General features: G+C 40.6%; 1 protein-coding gene and 1 pseudogene across 3 annotated transcripts in view; both read right to left on the bottom strand.

The window, feature by feature from the left end:
* kdr (kinase insert domain receptor (a type III receptor tyrosine kinase)) overlaps positions 1–19,492 on the bottom strand; it is a 56,655-nt gene that overhangs the window by 35,889 nt on the left and 1,274 nt on the right. For both annotated transcript variants that reach the window (XR_015517652.1, NM_001024653.2), the window contains 8 exon segments: positions 9,307–9,403; positions 8,910–9,124; positions 6,696–6,817; positions 6,010–6,178; positions 4,434–4,570; positions 1,948–2,140; positions 1,748–1,865; positions 214–389 (listed from right to left, as the gene is read on the bottom strand). Coding sequence is in view for 1 of the 2 variants with exons in the window: in NM_001024653.2 (NP_001019824.2) it covers positions 214–389; positions 1,748–1,865; positions 1,948–2,140; positions 4,434–4,570; positions 6,010–6,178; positions 6,696–6,817; positions 8,910–9,124; positions 9,307–9,403 (1,227 nt within the window). In the remaining variant the exon portion in view is untranslated.
* LOC141379561 (uncharacterized) lies at positions 10,325–19,226 on the bottom strand (annotated as a pseudogene). The gene is made up of 2 exons (XR_015518052.1): positions 19,193–19,226; positions 10,325–13,957 (listed from the first exon to the last, which is right to left on the bottom strand). The product of XR_015518052.1 is annotated as an uncharacterized LOC141379561, transcript variant X1 (transcript).

Genomic DNA, 19,492 nt, shown 5'->3' with positions numbered 1-19,492 from the left:
TAGAGTAGAGTAGAGAAAATGAGAAGAGAAGAGAAGAGAAGAGAAGAGAAGAGAAGAGAAGAGAAGAGAAGAGAAGAGAAGAGAAGAGAAGAGAAGAGAAGAGAAGAGAAGAGAAGAGAAGACACAACAGGACAAGGGAGACAAGAACAATAGTAAGGGAGTAAACACAAGACAAGGTAAATCAAGACAAGAGAAAAATAAGCAATTCACTACCATTAACCACGAGCTGAAATGTTCTTCTCTGCTCCTCTTTGGTAATCTTATTTGTCATGACAACAGTGTAATTCCCAGCATCTTTCTCTGTTACTCCATATATAGTGAGATGGACTCCTCTGTAGAACTTCATCCTGTACTCGTCCCTCAAGACGATCAGCTGATCATTCTTATACCTGAAAAGGTGATGAAACATTAATAAAACTATGTTTAGTAAGTTTCTGACTTTGACAAACAAACCTTATCTATTTATAATATAATATAATATAATATAATATAATATAATATAATATAATATAATATAATATAATATAATATAATATAATATAATATAATATAATATAATATAATATAATATAATATAATATGATATAATATAATATAATATAATACAACATAATATAATATAATATAAAATGATATGATATAGTATAAAATGATATAATATAATATAATATAATATAATATAATATAATATAATATAATATAATATAATATAATATAATATAATATAATATAAGATAATATAATATAATATAATATAATATAATATAATATAATACAACATAATATAATATAATATAAAATGATATGATATAGTATAAAATGATATAATATAATATAATATAATATAATATAATATAATATAATATAATATAATATAAAATGATATAATATAATATAATATAATATAATATAATATAATATAATATAATATAATATAATATAATATAATATAATATAATATAATATAAAATGATATGATATGATATGATATAATATAATATGATATAATATAATATAATATAATATAATATAATATAATATAATATAATATAATATAATATAATATAATATAATATAATATAAAATGATATGATATAATATAATATAATATAATATAATATAATATAATATAATATAATATAATATAATATAATATAATATAATATTATATAATATAAAATGATATAATATAATATAATATAATATAATATAATATCATATAATATCATATAAAATGATATGATATAATATAATGTAATGTAATGTAATATAATATAAAATGATATAATATAATATAATATAATATAATATAAAATGATATAAAATGATATGATATGATATAATATAATATGATATAATATAATATAAAATGATATAATATAATATAATATAATATAATATAATATAATATAATATAATATAATATAATATAATATAATATAATATAATATAATATAATATATTATAATATAATATAAAATGATATAATATAATATAATATAATATAATATAATATAATGTAATATAATATCATATATTATAATATAATATAAAATAAAATGATATAATATAATATAATATAATATAATATAATATAATATAATATAATATAATATAATATAATATAATATAATATAATATAATATAATATAATATAATATAATATAATATAATATAATATAATGTTATATAATATTATATAATATTATATAATATAATATAACAATAGTCACAACTGATCACTTACCATCTGACAGCGGGCTCTGGATAAGCGTAATATTTAACAAGGATTTTTGCCTCTGCATCGCCAGCCTTTGCCTCCACAGTCTGCCACAATTGATCACTGAGTGCTATAAATGGCTTTTCTGAAATAAATCAATAAGTATGTTAGTGGTGTTAACACAATTTTTGTCATTGCTAAATTGAGGTTATTCTAAAAGTGCATACCATAGACTATGAGGGATGCTTGGGCAATCTTCTGCATCTGACCACTAGAAGCAGTACAAATATACTCTCCAGTGTCATTTAAAGTCACATTCTCCACAGTGAGGGTATTGGACAGCTCCAATGAGTTCCACAGCTTTTTCTTGTTGGAGCTGGTCTTGTAGCGTGAGGTCGACATTGAGCCGTTGACACTTCTCTGCAGGCGGAGAGGAATTATTTGTGTTAGTTATGGAATCGTAGTCCAACCAACTCAGATAAACTGGATTGAAGTTATTAAACTAAGATTAAGACAGAAAACTCTTGGTTTGAACATAGATGTGTGGAGTTTGCTGAAGAATTTACAATCACAAGCAAGATGACTGGTTTGCTTTTGTCTAGCCAATAAATGCAGTTAGTTTATCAACTGGTCATACAGTGATGTTCAGATTTCATGTTTCAGATTACAACAATACACACATCACAGCTTGTGTTTTAAAGGTAAAAAAACACTGGAAAGGTGTAGAGGCTATATATTGTATGGAGATCAATACAAAGCAATCAATGCAAAGCACACTCCAACTGTATATAATAAAAATCCAATTAAATAAATTAAAATAGAAAACACATACATTTAATAACAATAATTTTCACTATATTACTGATTTTAGTCTATTATTTGATTGATACTGACTACGTCTGCACCCAAGACTTAAATTATTAGCCCTTCTGTGAAATGTGAAATATTTTCCAAATTTTTCCCAATTTCTATTTCAGAAAAAGTCTTATTTCTTTTAGTTTGGTCTAAAAAATAGGAATATATATATATATAATTTTATAATTTATAATTTTATTTATATATATATTTTTTTTTTTCCAGAGATGGGTTGTGGCTGGAAGTGCATCCGCTGCGTAAAAATGTGCTGGATAAGTTGGCGGTTCATTCCGCTGTGGCGACCCCATGATTTTCTTTTTGATCGACTACATACCAAACCACCCTTTACCTAATGACTTGTCTAAATAACCAAATTTTTCTACTTAACCTAATTAATCTAAGCTGAATACTAGTATTTTGCAAAAAAAAAAGTAATATATCGGGCTCTATTTTAACAATTTAGGCGGAAAGTCTACAGCGCATGGTGCAAAAGCATTAAGGGTGTGTCCAAATCCACTTTAGATTTTTTTAAGGACAGAAAAATGTGCTCTGCGCCCATGTGCATAGTCTAACAGGGATGTACTTATTGTCTTAATGAATTAGGGGTGGGTTTTTAACATAATGTGAATTAAACCAATCAGAGTTTCAGCTCTGAGAGTTAAGAGTTAGTTGCGTTGCGCCATGGTGCTTTTGCTATTGACATGGCAGACTCTGAAAGTGAAAAAACTACAGACATTGGTAGCAAGAAAACAGTTAAACAGACCATCTGCAGTGCAAGGATAAAGAACAAGCCTCCTCCATTCAGCCTCTTTACTTTCTCTTTGCTTTAATTTTACCCTTCTTTTTACTTCTTACGTTCGTGGATAAGGAAACGGTGTTGCACGCACTCCACTGAAGACATCTAGTAGCCTACTAATTTTATTTTGTAGGATTTGATTCAAAACTATTACTAAATTCATTTCTATTTTCCAGCAAATAAATAATTGAACAATAATAACAAAGTGTGGTCAAAAAACTTTCTTTTTTGAGTTATATACAAACACATGCGCCATATGGTGATGTAGACGTCTCCAAAACCCGACAGGTGGACAAATCTAAACTTGTTTTATATTAAAAAATATATATAAATATGCATAAAATAAAATAATACTGCTAATAATAATAACATTATACAAAAGCAATTTGTCATGAATAAACTGAAAAAAAGACCCCTGACATGAAAAACGCTTGGAGGCAGTGGTTTTCATATTTATGTAGAAAATAATAATTTTCTAACATTTAAGTTAAGCTTTAAGTCGGTCAATGGTGCAGTATATTTCAGTTCCTCAAAATAGACCAGCATACCCATAAGCCAACAAAGTGGCGCAAATGGATTTGCGTGGTGCAAAACTTGTAAATTATGGTGGTGCTGGTCTGAAAATAGCAACCAATCGCGCCAAACACATCTTGCGCCTTATTGCAACAGGTGTATTATAGGGCCCATTATGTGTATTGTCATCATGTCAAAGACAGAATAAAATAGTTATTAGAAATCAGTTATTAAAACAATTTGAAAATTTTGACCCCATTAAACGGCACTAGTGAAATTGTATTTGAAACTGTATCTTAGACATAAGCAGTCAGACACCTGCAATCAGAAAAAAGAAGCAGACTGCTTTTGTTTAGACTATTTCTGGCTGTTTTTCATCGCCGTACATTGCAAACTTACAGCACATACTGAAGGGGAACAGGAAAAAGACCACAGAAAAAAAATCTCCAAGGGCTGGTCTTTTTATGTTGAGGTAATCACAATTGTGACAAATGTCACCAATCAGAGGTAAAAATGACTGAACTCTGGGCATTTCTCTCCATTACTGACCTTCTCATGAGGGAAGGTCCACTGGAAGTCGATTCCAACATTGAGCTCTGTGTGCGCGGTGCAGTTGAGTATGAGTCTCTCTCCGACCGTCAGCCTCTCATGCTGTGGACTCAGGGTGAGGTCATAGATCTTGTATCCTGCGGAAGAGGGAAGGGGTGTGAGAGACGTGCCGGGAGGAGCATTGTTCTCTTGAGACCCAGGCAGCTGATCTCACACCACACTGTTCTCAGTATCAACAAAACATTCTGAAACAAGCAAGTCTCCTCAAAAACAAAAGCTTTATCACTTTTTGACATGCTTTTGACATGATATTGAGTAAGCATAATCAATGCATACTGTATGTCAGATGCTTACACCACCATCAAAAAGTTTATAAGTAAGACTTTGGGATCAGTAGGAATGTTTCTTCAAAAAGTCTCTTCAAAAATAAAATGAGTAGTATTGTGAAATATTATTTCAATTTAAAACAACTGTTTTTTATTTTGATATATTTTATAAGGTAGTTTATTATTGTGGTTTAAAGTAAAAAAAAAAAATTGCTTCATATAGTATTCATGATCCACATGATCTTTGAGAAATAAACGTTTGTGCTGCTTTTGTAGATTCATAAAATAACACATTTTATAAAAATAGCATTCAAAAAATCTTTAAAAAAGTTTATACCAATGTGACAGTAAAAACATTTAGAATTTGACAACTTAATATATTACAAAACTATATTATTTAGTTTTTTACTCCCATCCATCCCTGAATCCAGAAATAGACAGTACAGTGGTTCTCACAAAATGCGAAGCAGAAAAATATTGTTTTAATCCTGACAGTTTGAAAGTCAATCATTAATGACTAATTAACATTGACTACATTTACATGGACATCATTAATCAAATTATTTGCCTTAATCTGAATAAGACAATAACATGATTAAGGTTTTTACATGAGTTGCTTTTTGAATGTTCCTTTCATGATCCCGTTTTACATGTTATAGTACATACTTCGATTAACATCATTGCGTCACCAGCGTATTCACAATTTACATTTAACAGCAGTTTGGCACTTTCACTTTCATTCAGGAACATTTTATACATCCCCCGCTCGACAAACCAGATATTGGATGCGACTGTGAACTGCTGAAAGAGTGTTGATTAAATGGAATTTGATACAGCATGCTGTAAGGAGGAAGTAAAACTCTGCATTTCCTAATGCAGGTTACTGTGATCCTTCACTGACTCGGGAGGTGCAGAGAAAAGTTTCAAACAGCCATGTGTGTATTGACTATCCTGTCACAAAATGCAGCGTAAATCCTACACAACAGTAATAGTTTGATTAAGGTGTTTACACGTCTGTACTGCACTTCGAGAGTAAATATAATATGAGTATTAAGCATAATATTTCACAATGTTACTGTTTTATTGTGTTTTTTGTTCAAATAAATACAGTCCTGGTGAGCAGAAAAGACGTGTTCCAAACATTAAAAAATATTTCAATGACGGTAGTGTACATGTTCTTATTTCCGACTATGGAACTTTTTCATGCACTGTTTACCTACACAAATAAATTAACTGTCTTGTTTTCTTACCTACAACAGCCACAATGTAAGGTGAGGACTGAAAGGTCTCGTTTCGAATAGTGGTTTGGCAGTAGACGACTCCAGCATAGCTGACCACACGACTGGGCAAGATGAAGCCCCTCCTGCTATCCCAGATCACCTCTTTCCCATCAGTGGACAGTTCTTTTACTGGATACTTCTGTCAAAGACAACCACCAGAAACATACTTTTCACATCATATCATCAACACCAATAGATAGGAATCTTGATGAGTTAACAGCTAAATATTTCATATTGTTACATGTTACATTTGTTATAGATTGCTCATGTTGCCATGTGACAGTGTTTTACAACATAGCTGTTCAAAAGTATTAAGATTCAGAGTTATATACCTAACACTTAACTTAAAATGAATTACTTGAAACAAAATAAATGTTGACTAAAAAAAAAATTCTGTATAGATATATTTAGCAAAAAATAAAAAAATAATTACAATAACATTTTCTGCATTTCAAATAAAAGTTATTGCATAAATAATTGCATTAGCTCCTTAAGGACACTAAAATAAATCAAATCTCTCTCTCTCTCTCATAAAAAATATATTTCAACATTACAAAAAAATCTTAAATTAATTTAGAGTAGGGCTAAATCTGCAAGTAATCCCTTATTTCAAACGTGGAGTAAGAGAATATGTGTGAGCATATATGAAAACTCACTGTGTAAAGTGTAACATTCAGGTCCTCCACAGACACCAGACAGGGAATGACCACCTGTTCCCCCTCTCGAATGAATACCACATCATAATCTTGAGCAATTCGGACAAATGGTGTACGGTAATCTAAAAAAACATAAAAACAACAGATATGATATTTTTATCATAGGTCTGGGATATTTATTATCAACAATGATTGCTTTTTTTACCAATCTTGCAAGCTGCCAATTATTATTTCAAAAAATAAATAAATAATTTCCTTGAGAATCCAAAAATGTGTGATGAAGCCTCAAGCCTGTTAAAATGACTTTATAATTTCTTAAAATTATATATATTTTTTGTTATAATAATGCAACACAGTGGCTCAGTGTTAAACACTGTCACCTCACAGCAAGATGGTTGCTGGTTCGAGTCCCGGCTGGGCCAGTTGGCATGACTGTGGGGTGTTTGAATGTTCTTCCCATGTTGGCATGGGTTTCCTTTAGGTGCTCCAGTTTCCCCACAGTCCAAAGGCATGCGCTATAGGTGACTTGGGTAAACAAAATTGGCCAAAGTGTATGAGTGTGTGTATGAATGAAAGTGTATGGGTGTTTCCCAGTACTGGGTTGCTGCAGGAAGGGCATCCACTGTGTAAAAAATATGCTGGAATAGTTGGCGATTCAATTCACTATGGCGACCATTGATAAATAAGGGACTAAGCCAGTTAAAAATGAATGAAGGAATGTTATGTTCAATCCACTTAAATTTGTAAAAACTACTACTAAGCTAACATAACTGCCAATGTTAAATGGAGTAATCAAGTGACTCCAAATCAATTTACATTTTTGACATGTTTTTGATGTCCTTTTAACATCAAGGAGCATGCTGGGATGTTAACAATAAATCGGTCATGTTTTTTATGCACTAGTTCTAAAACGGTATTTATAAAACTTTACACTTATACTTCACTGAAATGTTCCTGCAGTAATACAATAGTTAATTTTCGTAGGAAATTAAATACTGGGTGGAGACCTAAACAGTGTTAGAGAAAGTTACTTTATAATGTAGGCATTGCAGTATTGAACTACTCCCCCAAAAAGTAACTAGTTGCCTTTCTTAAGTACTTTTTACAGTAAGTATTGCGTTACGTGACTTTTGAGTTACTTTCGCATGACTTTTTCTGACCTGGCTATGGCTTGATCTCTTTTAGAACTTTTTTCTGCAATTAACAACGCACTATATAACCTACACCTTCATTTACCTTTAAAAAACACAACAAAAAATCAAATTTTAGGATAATGTTTAAAGCAATGTGTTTGCTTCTTTTGTGCTATTCGTCTCAAATAAAATCACCGTCCATTAAGACAATCCCCTTTTCCTCATCTTCGATGTGCGTTCAAAATAATAAACATTCTCTCATTGTGTGATTCATTGTGACTAATTTAATTTTAATTCAGCAATTTATTTTTTTTAAACAGTTAATTAATTAAACTAAAAAGTCACTCGCATTACATTACTTTTTTTGAAAGTAATGTTACTTTACTCGCTACTTAAAAAAGTTATATTTTTATGTAACTCAACTTATAATTTGTTACCTCTTACACTGCTCCTAAAGGAAAAGTTAATCTAAAAATAAACATTACCTCGTAATTTACTCACACTAAAGTGGTTCTAAACTTTTAAGAATTTCATTCATTATACAAGACAAGATATTCTGAAAAAAGGTTGAAAAAAGCAGCCACTGATAACCATAGTACTATAGGAACTAAACCTAATATGCTTTTTTCCCTTTAGGTGCAACAAACGAAAGAAATTCAAATAGGTTTTATTAAAAAAAAAAACCCAGGGTGAATGATTTTTGCAAAAACTATTCTTTTTAGCTTGTATAAGAGACATGACACTTCTTATGGACAACAAATGTACCAGTCCGGATCTGCAGGCACAGAAAGCAATGCAGGTTTACACAACCACATTTAAAACTCGAAACAAGCTATTTCCTATATTTTGTCTGTCTGGACAAGGGAGGAGTTTACAGCTGGCTGAAATGGGAGGTAAAATGTAGTGGTGAAGAGGTTATGAAGGATGAAGAGGTCAAAGGGTTATCCAGAAGGATAACAAAGGAAGTATGTGATGGACACATTTTTTGCAACATTCCAACTCTCTTTCCCACTTTACTTAAGAGAGAAAGTAGGAGTATTTTAAAAATTGTCTTAAAACTTTTCCGACATGACAATGATACCTTGTATGAAGACATATACAGCTACAGATGTTTTCCCATCCTCTTTTGGCAGGCTCTTATAGAAGCAGCGGTATTCGCCTGTCTCATTGGCTACAGCTTTGGAAAGTGTCAGAGTGCTGCAGAATAGTCCATCGCCACTACAGTCGGATATAGTGAGCCGGGTTTCAGAGCTGGTCCGGTTGTGAGGTGTGGACCACTCCAGAATTTGACGACCCCTGAGAAACAGATTTAAAAAAAGACTATTAATAGAGAAAATTGATAACAAAATTACATTGTTTACTATATGTTATTATTGTAAACCAAACAAAGCAATAAACAAAATCAGTATCCCTTATTCAGAATATGAGACAAAGTAACTTTGTTATAATAAGGATTAAACAACTGATGGAAAGTTTACCTGCATGTGATTTGAAGTGTATCTGAAGCATTGATTTTGATAGTCTTCTCAGTGATGTTCAAGGTTGGAGGATCAGGTACAAACCTGAGCTCTATCGCTGCAAGAATAAAACATATCGAAGATTAAGGAAAAGCTGCTAAAATTCACACAATTTCTCACATAAAATATTTAAAACAATTACTGAGTGTTCTAACTGAGGACTTTATCAGATACAATATTTATAAAGTCTAGCCCGGTTCACACCAGTTATTTTAAATTCAAAAGAGCATCACATTCATAACGATACCAGAGGAACGATATTGGTGTATTGACTTTCAAAACACATTCCATCTGAAGAATTCAACATTTACTGTTTATCTTGCCTAAAATAGCACTGCAAGAACATTTATGATGACATAAGCAAAACGGCAGTATGTGCTGTATTTGCAAGAACAGAAACGTTCGAGGTTACTAAAGTAACCCTTCGTTCCCCGAGGAGGGGAACGGAAGCACTATAAGTGGATTTGATTGTTAAAATCCACGTATGGGAGATTCGGTTCAGAAGCTACTCGTCTGAAAGAGTATTGAACGGGCCAATTAAGAATGAATTGGCAGCGCAAGCCTGCGCAGGTGAGCGGCATAAGCAATCAACTGAGTATATAAGCTCACCTGGCGCCAGCAGACGCTATCCTTTTTAAGCTGAAGAGACTTTTAACAGCTAAGGGACAGTCATTATGGCGACGGAGTATAGTGCTTCCGTTCCCCTCCTCGGGGAACGAAGGGTTACTTTAGTAACCTCGAACGTTCCCCTTCGGGGGGAACTTCAGCACTATAAGTGGATTTGATTGTTAAAATCCACGTATGGGAGCCCATTGAAAGCGCCATAATGACTGCACCTTACCAACACCCACCATGAGAGAGCGGTCAGGCAAGCGTGACGCACCCAGATCACGAGAGGCGTGGTCCTCCAACGTGCCCATGGCCCTAACTTATCCTACTTCAAAAGAAGTTTTACGGAATAGGTATCTTTTTTGGGAGTCGCTAGCGTCTAGATAATTCTAGGAATACACGACAGTACGTTGGGAAGCGTGCCATCCCAGTAGGGAGGACGCTGCGGAGACCATCCGCACCCAATAGGGGGAAACAAATGGAATTACATATGGACTAACCCTGAAAAGGGGGAGTGTGCATAAGAAGGTGGTTAGCAGATAGGGAAAGCACGGGTCCGCCCAGGGGGGGAACTTAACCGTGGCGGAAAAGCATATGGGGATCACCAGCGGGGATCGGCCATAGCAGGCACCTATACCCAAAACGCTGGCTGACCAGCGGGCAGACCTACTACGTAATGGGCCGGCAAGTGACTCCTCCGCTGAGTCAGTGCTGGGGGCCTCGAAGGAATCTGCAGGGCTCACCGAATGGGGAACTTTACTGACAGACAGGAGGGTGCACATCTCTCCGTGTTAGGGAAAAAAGGCACCGCAAGCGTGTACAACACCTACCGAGTTGTTTCCTCAATCACCAAAGGTACCTAACACCCTTGAGGAAACCGGCTCCACTCGCAGATTATAAAATCTTGCAAATGTGTTGGGTGTCGCCCAGCCCGCAGCTCTACAAATGTCTGCTAAAGAGGCGCCACGCGCACACGCCCAAGAGGATGCAACGCTCCGAGTGGAGTGCGCATGCACTCCTGGGGGGCGCGGCTGGCCTCTGCTCAAATAAGCACATGAAATGGCCTCCACAATCCAGTGGGATAAACGTTGTTTAGACACGGCACTTCCCTGCTGCCGTCCGCCATAACAGACAAAGAGCTGCTCAGAAGATCTAAAGTTCTGAGTACGGTCCACATAAATGCGCAGAGCGCGAACTGGACAAAGTAAGGACAGGGCTGGGTCTGCCTCCTCCGGGGGCAGCGCTTGCAGGGTTACTACCTGATCTCTAAAAGGAGTGGTAGGAACTTTGGGCACATAACCCGGGCGGGGTCTCAGAATAACGTGAGAAAATCCCGGCCCGAATTCCAGGCACGAGTCACTGACCGAAAATGCCTCCAGGTCCCCGACCCTCTTAATGGAGGCCAACGCGACCAGCAGAGCTGTCTTCAGGGACAGAAATCTTAAAGATACTGTATCGAGTGGCTCGAAGGGATCAAATCGCAGGCTCGTGAGAACGAGGGCGAGATCCCAAGAGGGCGTGAGAGGGGGGCGAGTTGGATTAATTCGCCTAGCGCCTCTGAGGAACCGGATGATGAGGTTATGCTTTCCCACGGTGCCGCCAGCCACCGCGTCATGGTGAGCGGAGATGGCAGCAACGTAAACCTTGAGAGTGGAGGGCGACAGCCTGCTGTCCAGCTTCTCTTGAAGGAAAGAGAGCACAACACTGATCTGGCAAGATCGGGGGTCTTCTCTGCGAGAGACACACCACTCAGTGAATAGACTCCACTTCAGGGCGTAGGCGCGCCTCGTGGAGGGGGCTCTAGCCTGAGTGATGGTATCAACCACCGCGGGCGGCAGGTTACCTAAGTCTTCCTCGCGTCTATGGACCACACGTGGAGGTTCCAGAGATCGGGACGAGGGTGCCAGACGGTGCCTTGTCCCTGAGAAAGTAGGTCCTCTCTCAAAGGGATCTGCCAAGGGAGGGCCGTCGCGAGGAGGGAGAGCTCTGATATCCAGGTTCGGTTGGGCCAGAGGGGCGCAACTAACAAAACCTGCTCCTCGTCCTCCCTGACCTTGCACATTAACTGCGCGATCAGGCTCACTGGGGGAAACGCATACTTGCGTATGCCCCGAGGCCAGCTGTGGGCCAGTGCATCCGTGCCGAGAGAGCCCTCGGTCAGGGAATAAAACAACTGGCCATGAGCGTTCTCGGGGGAAGCAAACAGATCAATCTGGGCCTCCCCGAATCGCGCCCATATCAGCTGGACAGACTCGGGGTGGAGTCTCCATTCTCCAGAGTGAATCTGCTGCCGTGAGAGCACATCGGCTGCACGGTTGAGCATACCTGGGATGTGAATGGCGCGCAGCGACTTCAGCCGCGCGTGACTCCAGAGGAGCAGACGGCGGGCGAGCTGAGACATGCGGCGAGAGCGCATACCCCCCATGCGGTTGATATACGCCGCCGCCGCCGTACTGTCCGTCCTGACCAGCACGTGTTGCTGCCCCAGCACCGGAGAAAAACGGCGGAGAGCAAGGAACACTGCCAACAGCTCTAGGCGATTGATGTGCCAATGCAGCTGGGCACCTACCCACAGGCCCGCAGCTGCATGCCCGCGACACACGGCTCCCCAGCCTGTGCTGGAAGCATCTGTCGAAACAACAACATGACTGGACGCCTGTCCCAGAGGCACACCGGCCTGCAGGAACGAGGGGTCGTTCCAGGGGCTGAGGGTGCGGCGACACAGCGCAGTAACAGAGACTCGGTGTGTGCCCGCATGCCATGCGCGTCTCGGAACTCGATCTTGAAGCCAGTGCTGAAGTGGTCTCATATGGAGCAATCCGAGCGGCGTGACGGCCGCAGCGGAAGCCATATGCCCCAGGAGCCTCTGAAATATTTCAGTGGGACCACTAACTTGCTGTCGAGCTCCCTCAGACAGTTCAGCAGCAGGCGAGCGCGCTCTCCGGAGAGGCGCGCTACCATGGTGACCGAGTCCAGCTCCATCCCGAGAAAAGAGATCCTCTGCACCGGGGCGAGTTTGCTCTTTTCCCAGTTGACCTGCAACCCCAATAGGCGGAGATGCCGGAGCACCTCGTCTCTGTGCGCAGTCAATTGCTCCCGAGAGTGGGCTAAAATCAGCCAGTCGTCGAGATAATTGAGTACGCGGATGCCCGCAAGCCGCAGAGGCGCTAGGGCACCCTCCGCGAGTTTGGTGAAGACCCGCGGAGACAGAGAGAGCCCGAAGGGGAGGACCTTGTACTGCCATGCTCGACCTTCGAACGCAAACCGCAGAAACTGACGGTGGCGTGGAAGAATGGAGACATGAAATACGCGTCCTTCAGGTCTATGGCTGCAAACCAATCCTGAGGACGAACGCATCGGAGGATGCGCCTCTGCGTAAGCATTCTGAACGACAGCTTGTGAAGGCAGCGATTCAAAACGCGCAGATCTAGGATTGGCCGTGACCCACCGCTCTTTTTGGGTACGATGAAGTACGGGCTGTAAAACCCGCTCTCCATCTCGGCTGGAGGTACCGGCTCGATTGCACCTTTCGCCAGGAGGGCAGCAATCTCCTCTCGCAAGACAAGGGCGGACAGGGGATAGACCCTGGTGAAATACACGCCCGTAAACCTGGGAGGCCGTTTGGAGAACTGTAGTTCGTAGCCGAGTCTGATCGTGCGTATGAGCCACCGCGAGGGGCTGGCCCGCGCTAACCAGGCAGGCAGAGCCCTCGCTAATGACGTCATCGCAGCAATCGTTGACGTACCCGCGGAGGGGCAGCGAGGAGCGGGTGTGCTGATCCGGGGAGCGCGAGGGTCCCACAGAAGAGCTGGAGGAGAGCGATTCGCTCTGGCTCCGCACCCTGACTCCGGAGGGGGGGCTTGGGGGCTGGGAGAAGGGAGACCGTCCCCCCAGCGCCCGTGAGCCGCTGGCGGAGCATGCAGACCCTGCGAGCTGAGAGGCGGCGCGTCCCAGGCTGGCAGGGCCTGCAGTGCCCGTGAGCCACTGGCGGAGTGCACCGAACCTACGAGCTAGAGAGCTGAGCTCAAACTGGCAGGTTTCGGGCTGTCACCTCTGGAGAAGTGGAAAAGTGCCCTTTCATTTCATGGCAGTAAAAAGTGCCGTTGGAAATGGCACCCCGCCCTCCAGCGGGGAAAGAGCAAGTTCCCTCCTCTCCAGATGACCTGTCCCAGGGACGCTTCGCGGTCCGTTGCCAGACTTAGCGGCGTCCCGGGCAGGGGGAGTGGCCTGCTTCCGAGGTGCTCGACGCGCTCGCTTCGCCAGAGGCGAGTGCGGGGGCGGTGCAGCTCTCGTAGGCGGGCGCCTTCGGCGAGGAGCAGGTATGGATGGCACGGCGGGCGGAGCGGGCTTACGGGGCCGCCGATTAGACATCACCCATCGGACTGCTCTCTCACTGCCTCGAATTCCTGGGTGAATTCGCAGACTGTGTCGCCGACTAGCTTGGGATATGGGCGAGTCAAGAAAGCGGACTTTGTCAACTTCGCGCATATCACCAAGTTTTGTTAGAGGTGGGGCTTCTGGACCACTAGTGTGGACATCGTCCTCCCCAGAGCACACGCAGCGGACTTAGTAGTCCGAAGAGCTTAGTCGGCTGCGGTGCGAAGCTCATAAGCCTGGGTTGGACCCACCCTCGTGCAGCTCAGCCAGCGCCTGCGCTTGGTAGCGCTGGACGGTGGCTATCGCATGCAAGGCGGATGCAGCCTGGTCCGTAGCTTTGTAAGCTCTAGCTCCGAGGGAGCCGAAAACTCACAGGCTTTGGATGGGAGACAAAGCAGACCCCGCCAAGAAGAGGCGCTGTGCGGATTAACCACCATAGCACACTCAACCTGAGGAATCGCCACATACCCCCTGGCTGCTCCACCACCAAGAGTGGTGAGGGTGGAGGGACACGCAGCACGAGCAGAAAAAGGTGCTCTTTAAGACCGCGCGAGCCTACTGTGCGTCGCCGGGAAGAAGGGAACGCCCCTCTAGTCGGTCCGGCCGCGGAGCTGGGGGATAAACCATCTCCAACCCACGGCCGAAGCAGCCCGGGAAAGCACGGCTAACACGTCCGTTTCAGTATCCGTTTTGACAGCGCTCACCTGCCCGAAGGGGGCGAGCGGGTCCGGATCATCGTCGGACAATGAAAGCCCACCCTCCGATGCCGCGGAGGACATCTGATCTCCGGTGACAGCGAGCGTGAGAGCTACCATCTGATTAGACGGATCACTCCCAGCGCCCGAAGCTTGGATGGAGCGCTTGGAGGAGCGAGAGGTCCGCGAGCCCTTAGGCGGCGGATTATCTCTCGCTGGAACCCTCAGATCTGCCCGAGCGCCCGCTGCAGAACAGGAGGCGACTGGGGCGGCTTGCTCTCTCACGAGAGTTTGCCGCGATCTCAACTGCGCGACGGTCATGGCATCGTAGTGACGACATGAACCGCCCCCGAGCACCACATTAACATGCTGGACCCCCAAACATGTAATGCAGTGATCGTGCCCATCATCCGGAGCCAGGAAACCCCCGCAACCAGAAACGCACAGTCGGAGCGCCGTCCTGAAAAGGACGTGCTGCACGACTGTGTTGCTCTTTTAGGATGCTTTGCAACAATACGCACCGCTCTGGAGGACCGGACCCAAAGGGACGCCAGGCAAGGGAGAAACCCAGCTCGACCATCTGCCGCTGCGTGGACTCGCTCTGGACCGGGAGACACTCGTTCGCTCGAAGTGGCTGTAGACAGCAGGAGGAACCCTCATGAAGCTCGATCAGAAAAGTCTCTGAAGCGAAAAGGATAGCGTCTGCTGGCGCCAGGTGAGCTTATATACTCAGTTGATTGCTTATGCCGCTCACCTGCGCAGGCTTGCGCTGCCAATTCATTCTTAATTGGCCCGTTCAATACTCTTTCAGACGAGTAGCTTCTGAACCGAATCTCCCATACGTGGATTTTAACAATCAAATCCACTTATAGTGCTGAAGTTCCCCCCGAAGGGGAACTCCATTTTCTATTCATTTTCAGAAGTGAAGTTTATTCAATCATTAATTCATATTCTTTTCGGCTTAGTCCTTTTATTGATCTGGGGTCGCCACAGCAGAATGAACCGCCAATTTATCCAGCACATGTTTTACGCAGCGGATTCCCTTCCAGGTGCTACCCATCACTGGGAAACACCCATACAGCTTGCCCAATTCACCTGTACCACATGTCTTTGGACTTGTGGGGGAAACCGGAGCACCCAGATGAAACCCAAACAAACCAAGTGGTACTCACTGCAGAGCCACTTGGGCAGAGCTGAGCTCCACCAAGGGGGAGTTTGAGTTCCAGCTCCTCCTTCCTTGCACTTCTTCTATAACTGATGTCACTAGGGGGTTTGGGTTAGGGGTGGGGTGGGTGTACGCATTAAAACAGCTTATAGGAGGTGTTGGAGCTCAAGCTCCCCCTCGCTGGAGCTCAATTGGCTATGCAGTAAGCAGTGTTTCACGCGAACGCGAGGAGAACATGCAAACTCCACACAGAAATGTCAACTGACCCAGCCGAGGCTCGAACCAGCGACCTTTTTGCTATGAGGCGACAGCACTACCTACTGCGCCACCTGTAAGTGAAGTTTATTTATAGACTAATTTCAAGAGGATCACGTGCTTATGATTGACCACGGCCGGTCCCGCATTAGCTAATGCATGATTCACCAATCTGACGATTCCAAACTCACTAAAAATAAACAAAGTGTCTTACTGTACCTTAGTCATCTTCGTCTTAAAGAATCCCCCTACTACCTTTACTCTTCCCCTTTTCCTTGACAGGGTGGCACACTGGCCCAGTGGTTAGCACTGTTGCCTCACAGCAAGAATGTCTCTGGTTCAGGCCTTTGCCTGGCCAGTTGACATTTCTGTGCGGAGTTTATATGTTCTCCCTGTGCTTGCGTGGGTTTCTCCTGGGTTCTCCGGTATCCTCACACTGTTCAAAGACATGTGACAAATTGACTAAACCAAATCGACACCATAGATGAGCTCTTAATCAGCTGTACATCTTTATAGCAGTCCTTAATCCGCCATTTGCCTAAACAAGCAGGGGAGTGTCGGCGCCGCCAATAGAGACATGCTCACGGGGACCAGAGTTTGATTCCTGGCTCGAGGTCCTTTGCTGGTCCTTCCCCTCTCTCTGCTCCCAATGCTTTCCTGTCTGAAATCTCTACTGTCCTATCATAATAAAGGTAACCCCCCCCCTAAAAAAATATAAAAATAAAAAAAACAACCAGGGAAGTTCTTGAGACCTACCTGAGCTCAAACTCCCCTCTCACCCTGTATATGGGAGGGAGCCTCAGGCTCGAGGATCTTATGAGCTCAGGGCTCTATCCTGGGACAGCATGCCAAACATGCTTTATAATCAATCGTCAGCTAAGTGTGAACTCTTGAAACCATGTTATGTTTTTCATCAAAGTGTACAATAGCACAATAAAATGATTTTTGGAAGTTATTAAAATAAGCATATTAGCTGTTTTCAGAAATCATGTTTTTACAATAATATTGATATTTTGCAGATTAAGATACTGTATGTACACATACTGTAGATACCAATTTTGAACACTTTACAGACACATCACAATGTTGGCTATCTCGGTCAGCATGTAATTATTCACAGAAAAAAAGTAAGCCTCCATAGATGGCACAACATGTATCTATTTGTAAAAAATAAACACTTTGAGAATTTAATGGATCAATAACTTTTTAAAAAATCTAAATTTTCTTGATATTTTAAGAGAGTCATTATACTATAAAATCATCCTGTAAGTTTCAGAACTCCAAATGTTTTTTTTAGTTTAAAAACAGCTTATTTTGCAGCCGGTCTGCTAAAACAACAGCTTGTGCAAACTCAGGTCTACAGAAACCAGATTATAAAGAAGCTCCAAAGACAACAAAGTAAAAAAAAAGTATTTGCACATTCACTTGGAACATTCATTCATTTGCACTTTTCATTTGGAAAAGGTGAATGAAACAAAGATCCACACAGTGTCGAACATTTCACTTCATTTTGAAGTACATTTTTGACCAACAAGGCACAATTTGACATCGGATTTTCAAAAAGATTGAAAGTCTTTGAAGTGCTGTTATGTGTAAATTAACATTTTTATCACATACACTATTGCTGTGTCAGTGTTTGATATAAACTTCATATTTATGGACTAATAACCTAAATTACAGAATAGTTCATCTATAAAGGTTTATTAAACAATACTAACTTGATAAATCGGTAACACTTTACAATAAGGTTGAAGGTTGAATTAGTTCATGTGAGTTAATGCATTTACTAACACGAACAAACAATGAACAATACATTTATTACAGTATAGGTTTTTGTTAGTTAACGTTAGTTATTTAAAAAAATAAAATTTTCATTGTTAATTTATGGTGCATTATATGGTATCATTCGCTGTTTATATTTATATATACAAGCCTTATTTTATAGTGTGACCAATAAACCTATTTTGTTATCTGGACAAGTCTTTATTATGTCTATAATAATAATTATTATAATAATCTATAATAATAATAATATATTTATTATGTTTATAATAATAAATTATTATTTAGTCTGGATGAGTTTTTTTTTATTGTGTTAGTTTTTGGGGGGATTAGAAATACATTAACTTTATGCAATAAATCATATTAAAAAAAAAAACACATGTTTCCAGATTCCTGTCGTTTATGTTTAACAAACTTAAAAAGCAATTTATAAATTACATTTTAATCTAGAAATAAAACATCATAATATTTCACAATAAAACTAAACACTGGACAGGAGAATCATCATCCTCTTAGCAATAAACCACTGAGAATATGACTTGTATATCAAATTAACATCAAGACTAAATAAAGTTAAAAGGTACAATATCCACATTTTACTAGTATCTTCATGTAGCTGCTTTCAAGATGCTTAATTTTAAGCCCACAATAATTTATTTGAATCCTTAACTTTACATTATCTCCAACTCAATCTTAAAGCAGACCCTATTCCTCTTTTTAACACACAAACTGCAGTGAAAAACCTGGACTTGTACACACTTGTAAACACACATAAAAAGCCTTTCTGACAACTTTAGCTACTTTAAGCTTTAAGTCTGTGGCTCATTGATCAACAAATCATGCTTGGAAAAAGGTATCCACTGCTAAACGACAAATACAGAAACAAACCACTGCTTGTGTCTTTGTGAAAGCATGGATTCACATGGACTAGTTGCACCATGAATGTCTGTCCATATAGTCAAACCTGGTTTTACACTGGAAACAAGAGATACAGGCATGGCACAATGCCCACGACGTGGAACTCTGGGACATTTTTCCACTGCAAAAACAGAGCAGGGGCTTGGATGTGTCAAAACAGGAAACAGGGGCAGATGGGCCGGGGCCAGGCTAAATGGCCCCGTACTCCAAAACCTGAGATGGGATTCCTGTTCCAGAGGAATCAGGACTGGTAACACACATACACCCGTGCTAACACAGGCATTCCACTGAGACTAACTTATTCAGCTGTTTGTTTTAACATTGAAATTGCCGAGCACTGAAATCA

This window comes from Danio rerio, chromosome 20 (assembly GCF_052040795.2).
Source record: "Danio rerio strain M-AB ecotype USA chromosome 20, GRCz13ab, whole genome shotgun sequence".
In the NCBI taxonomy this organism is placed as follows: domain Eukaryota; kingdom Metazoa; phylum Chordata; class Actinopteri; order Cypriniformes; family Danionidae; genus Danio; species Danio rerio.
This window is presented reverse-complemented; position numbering and strand designations above follow the sequence as displayed.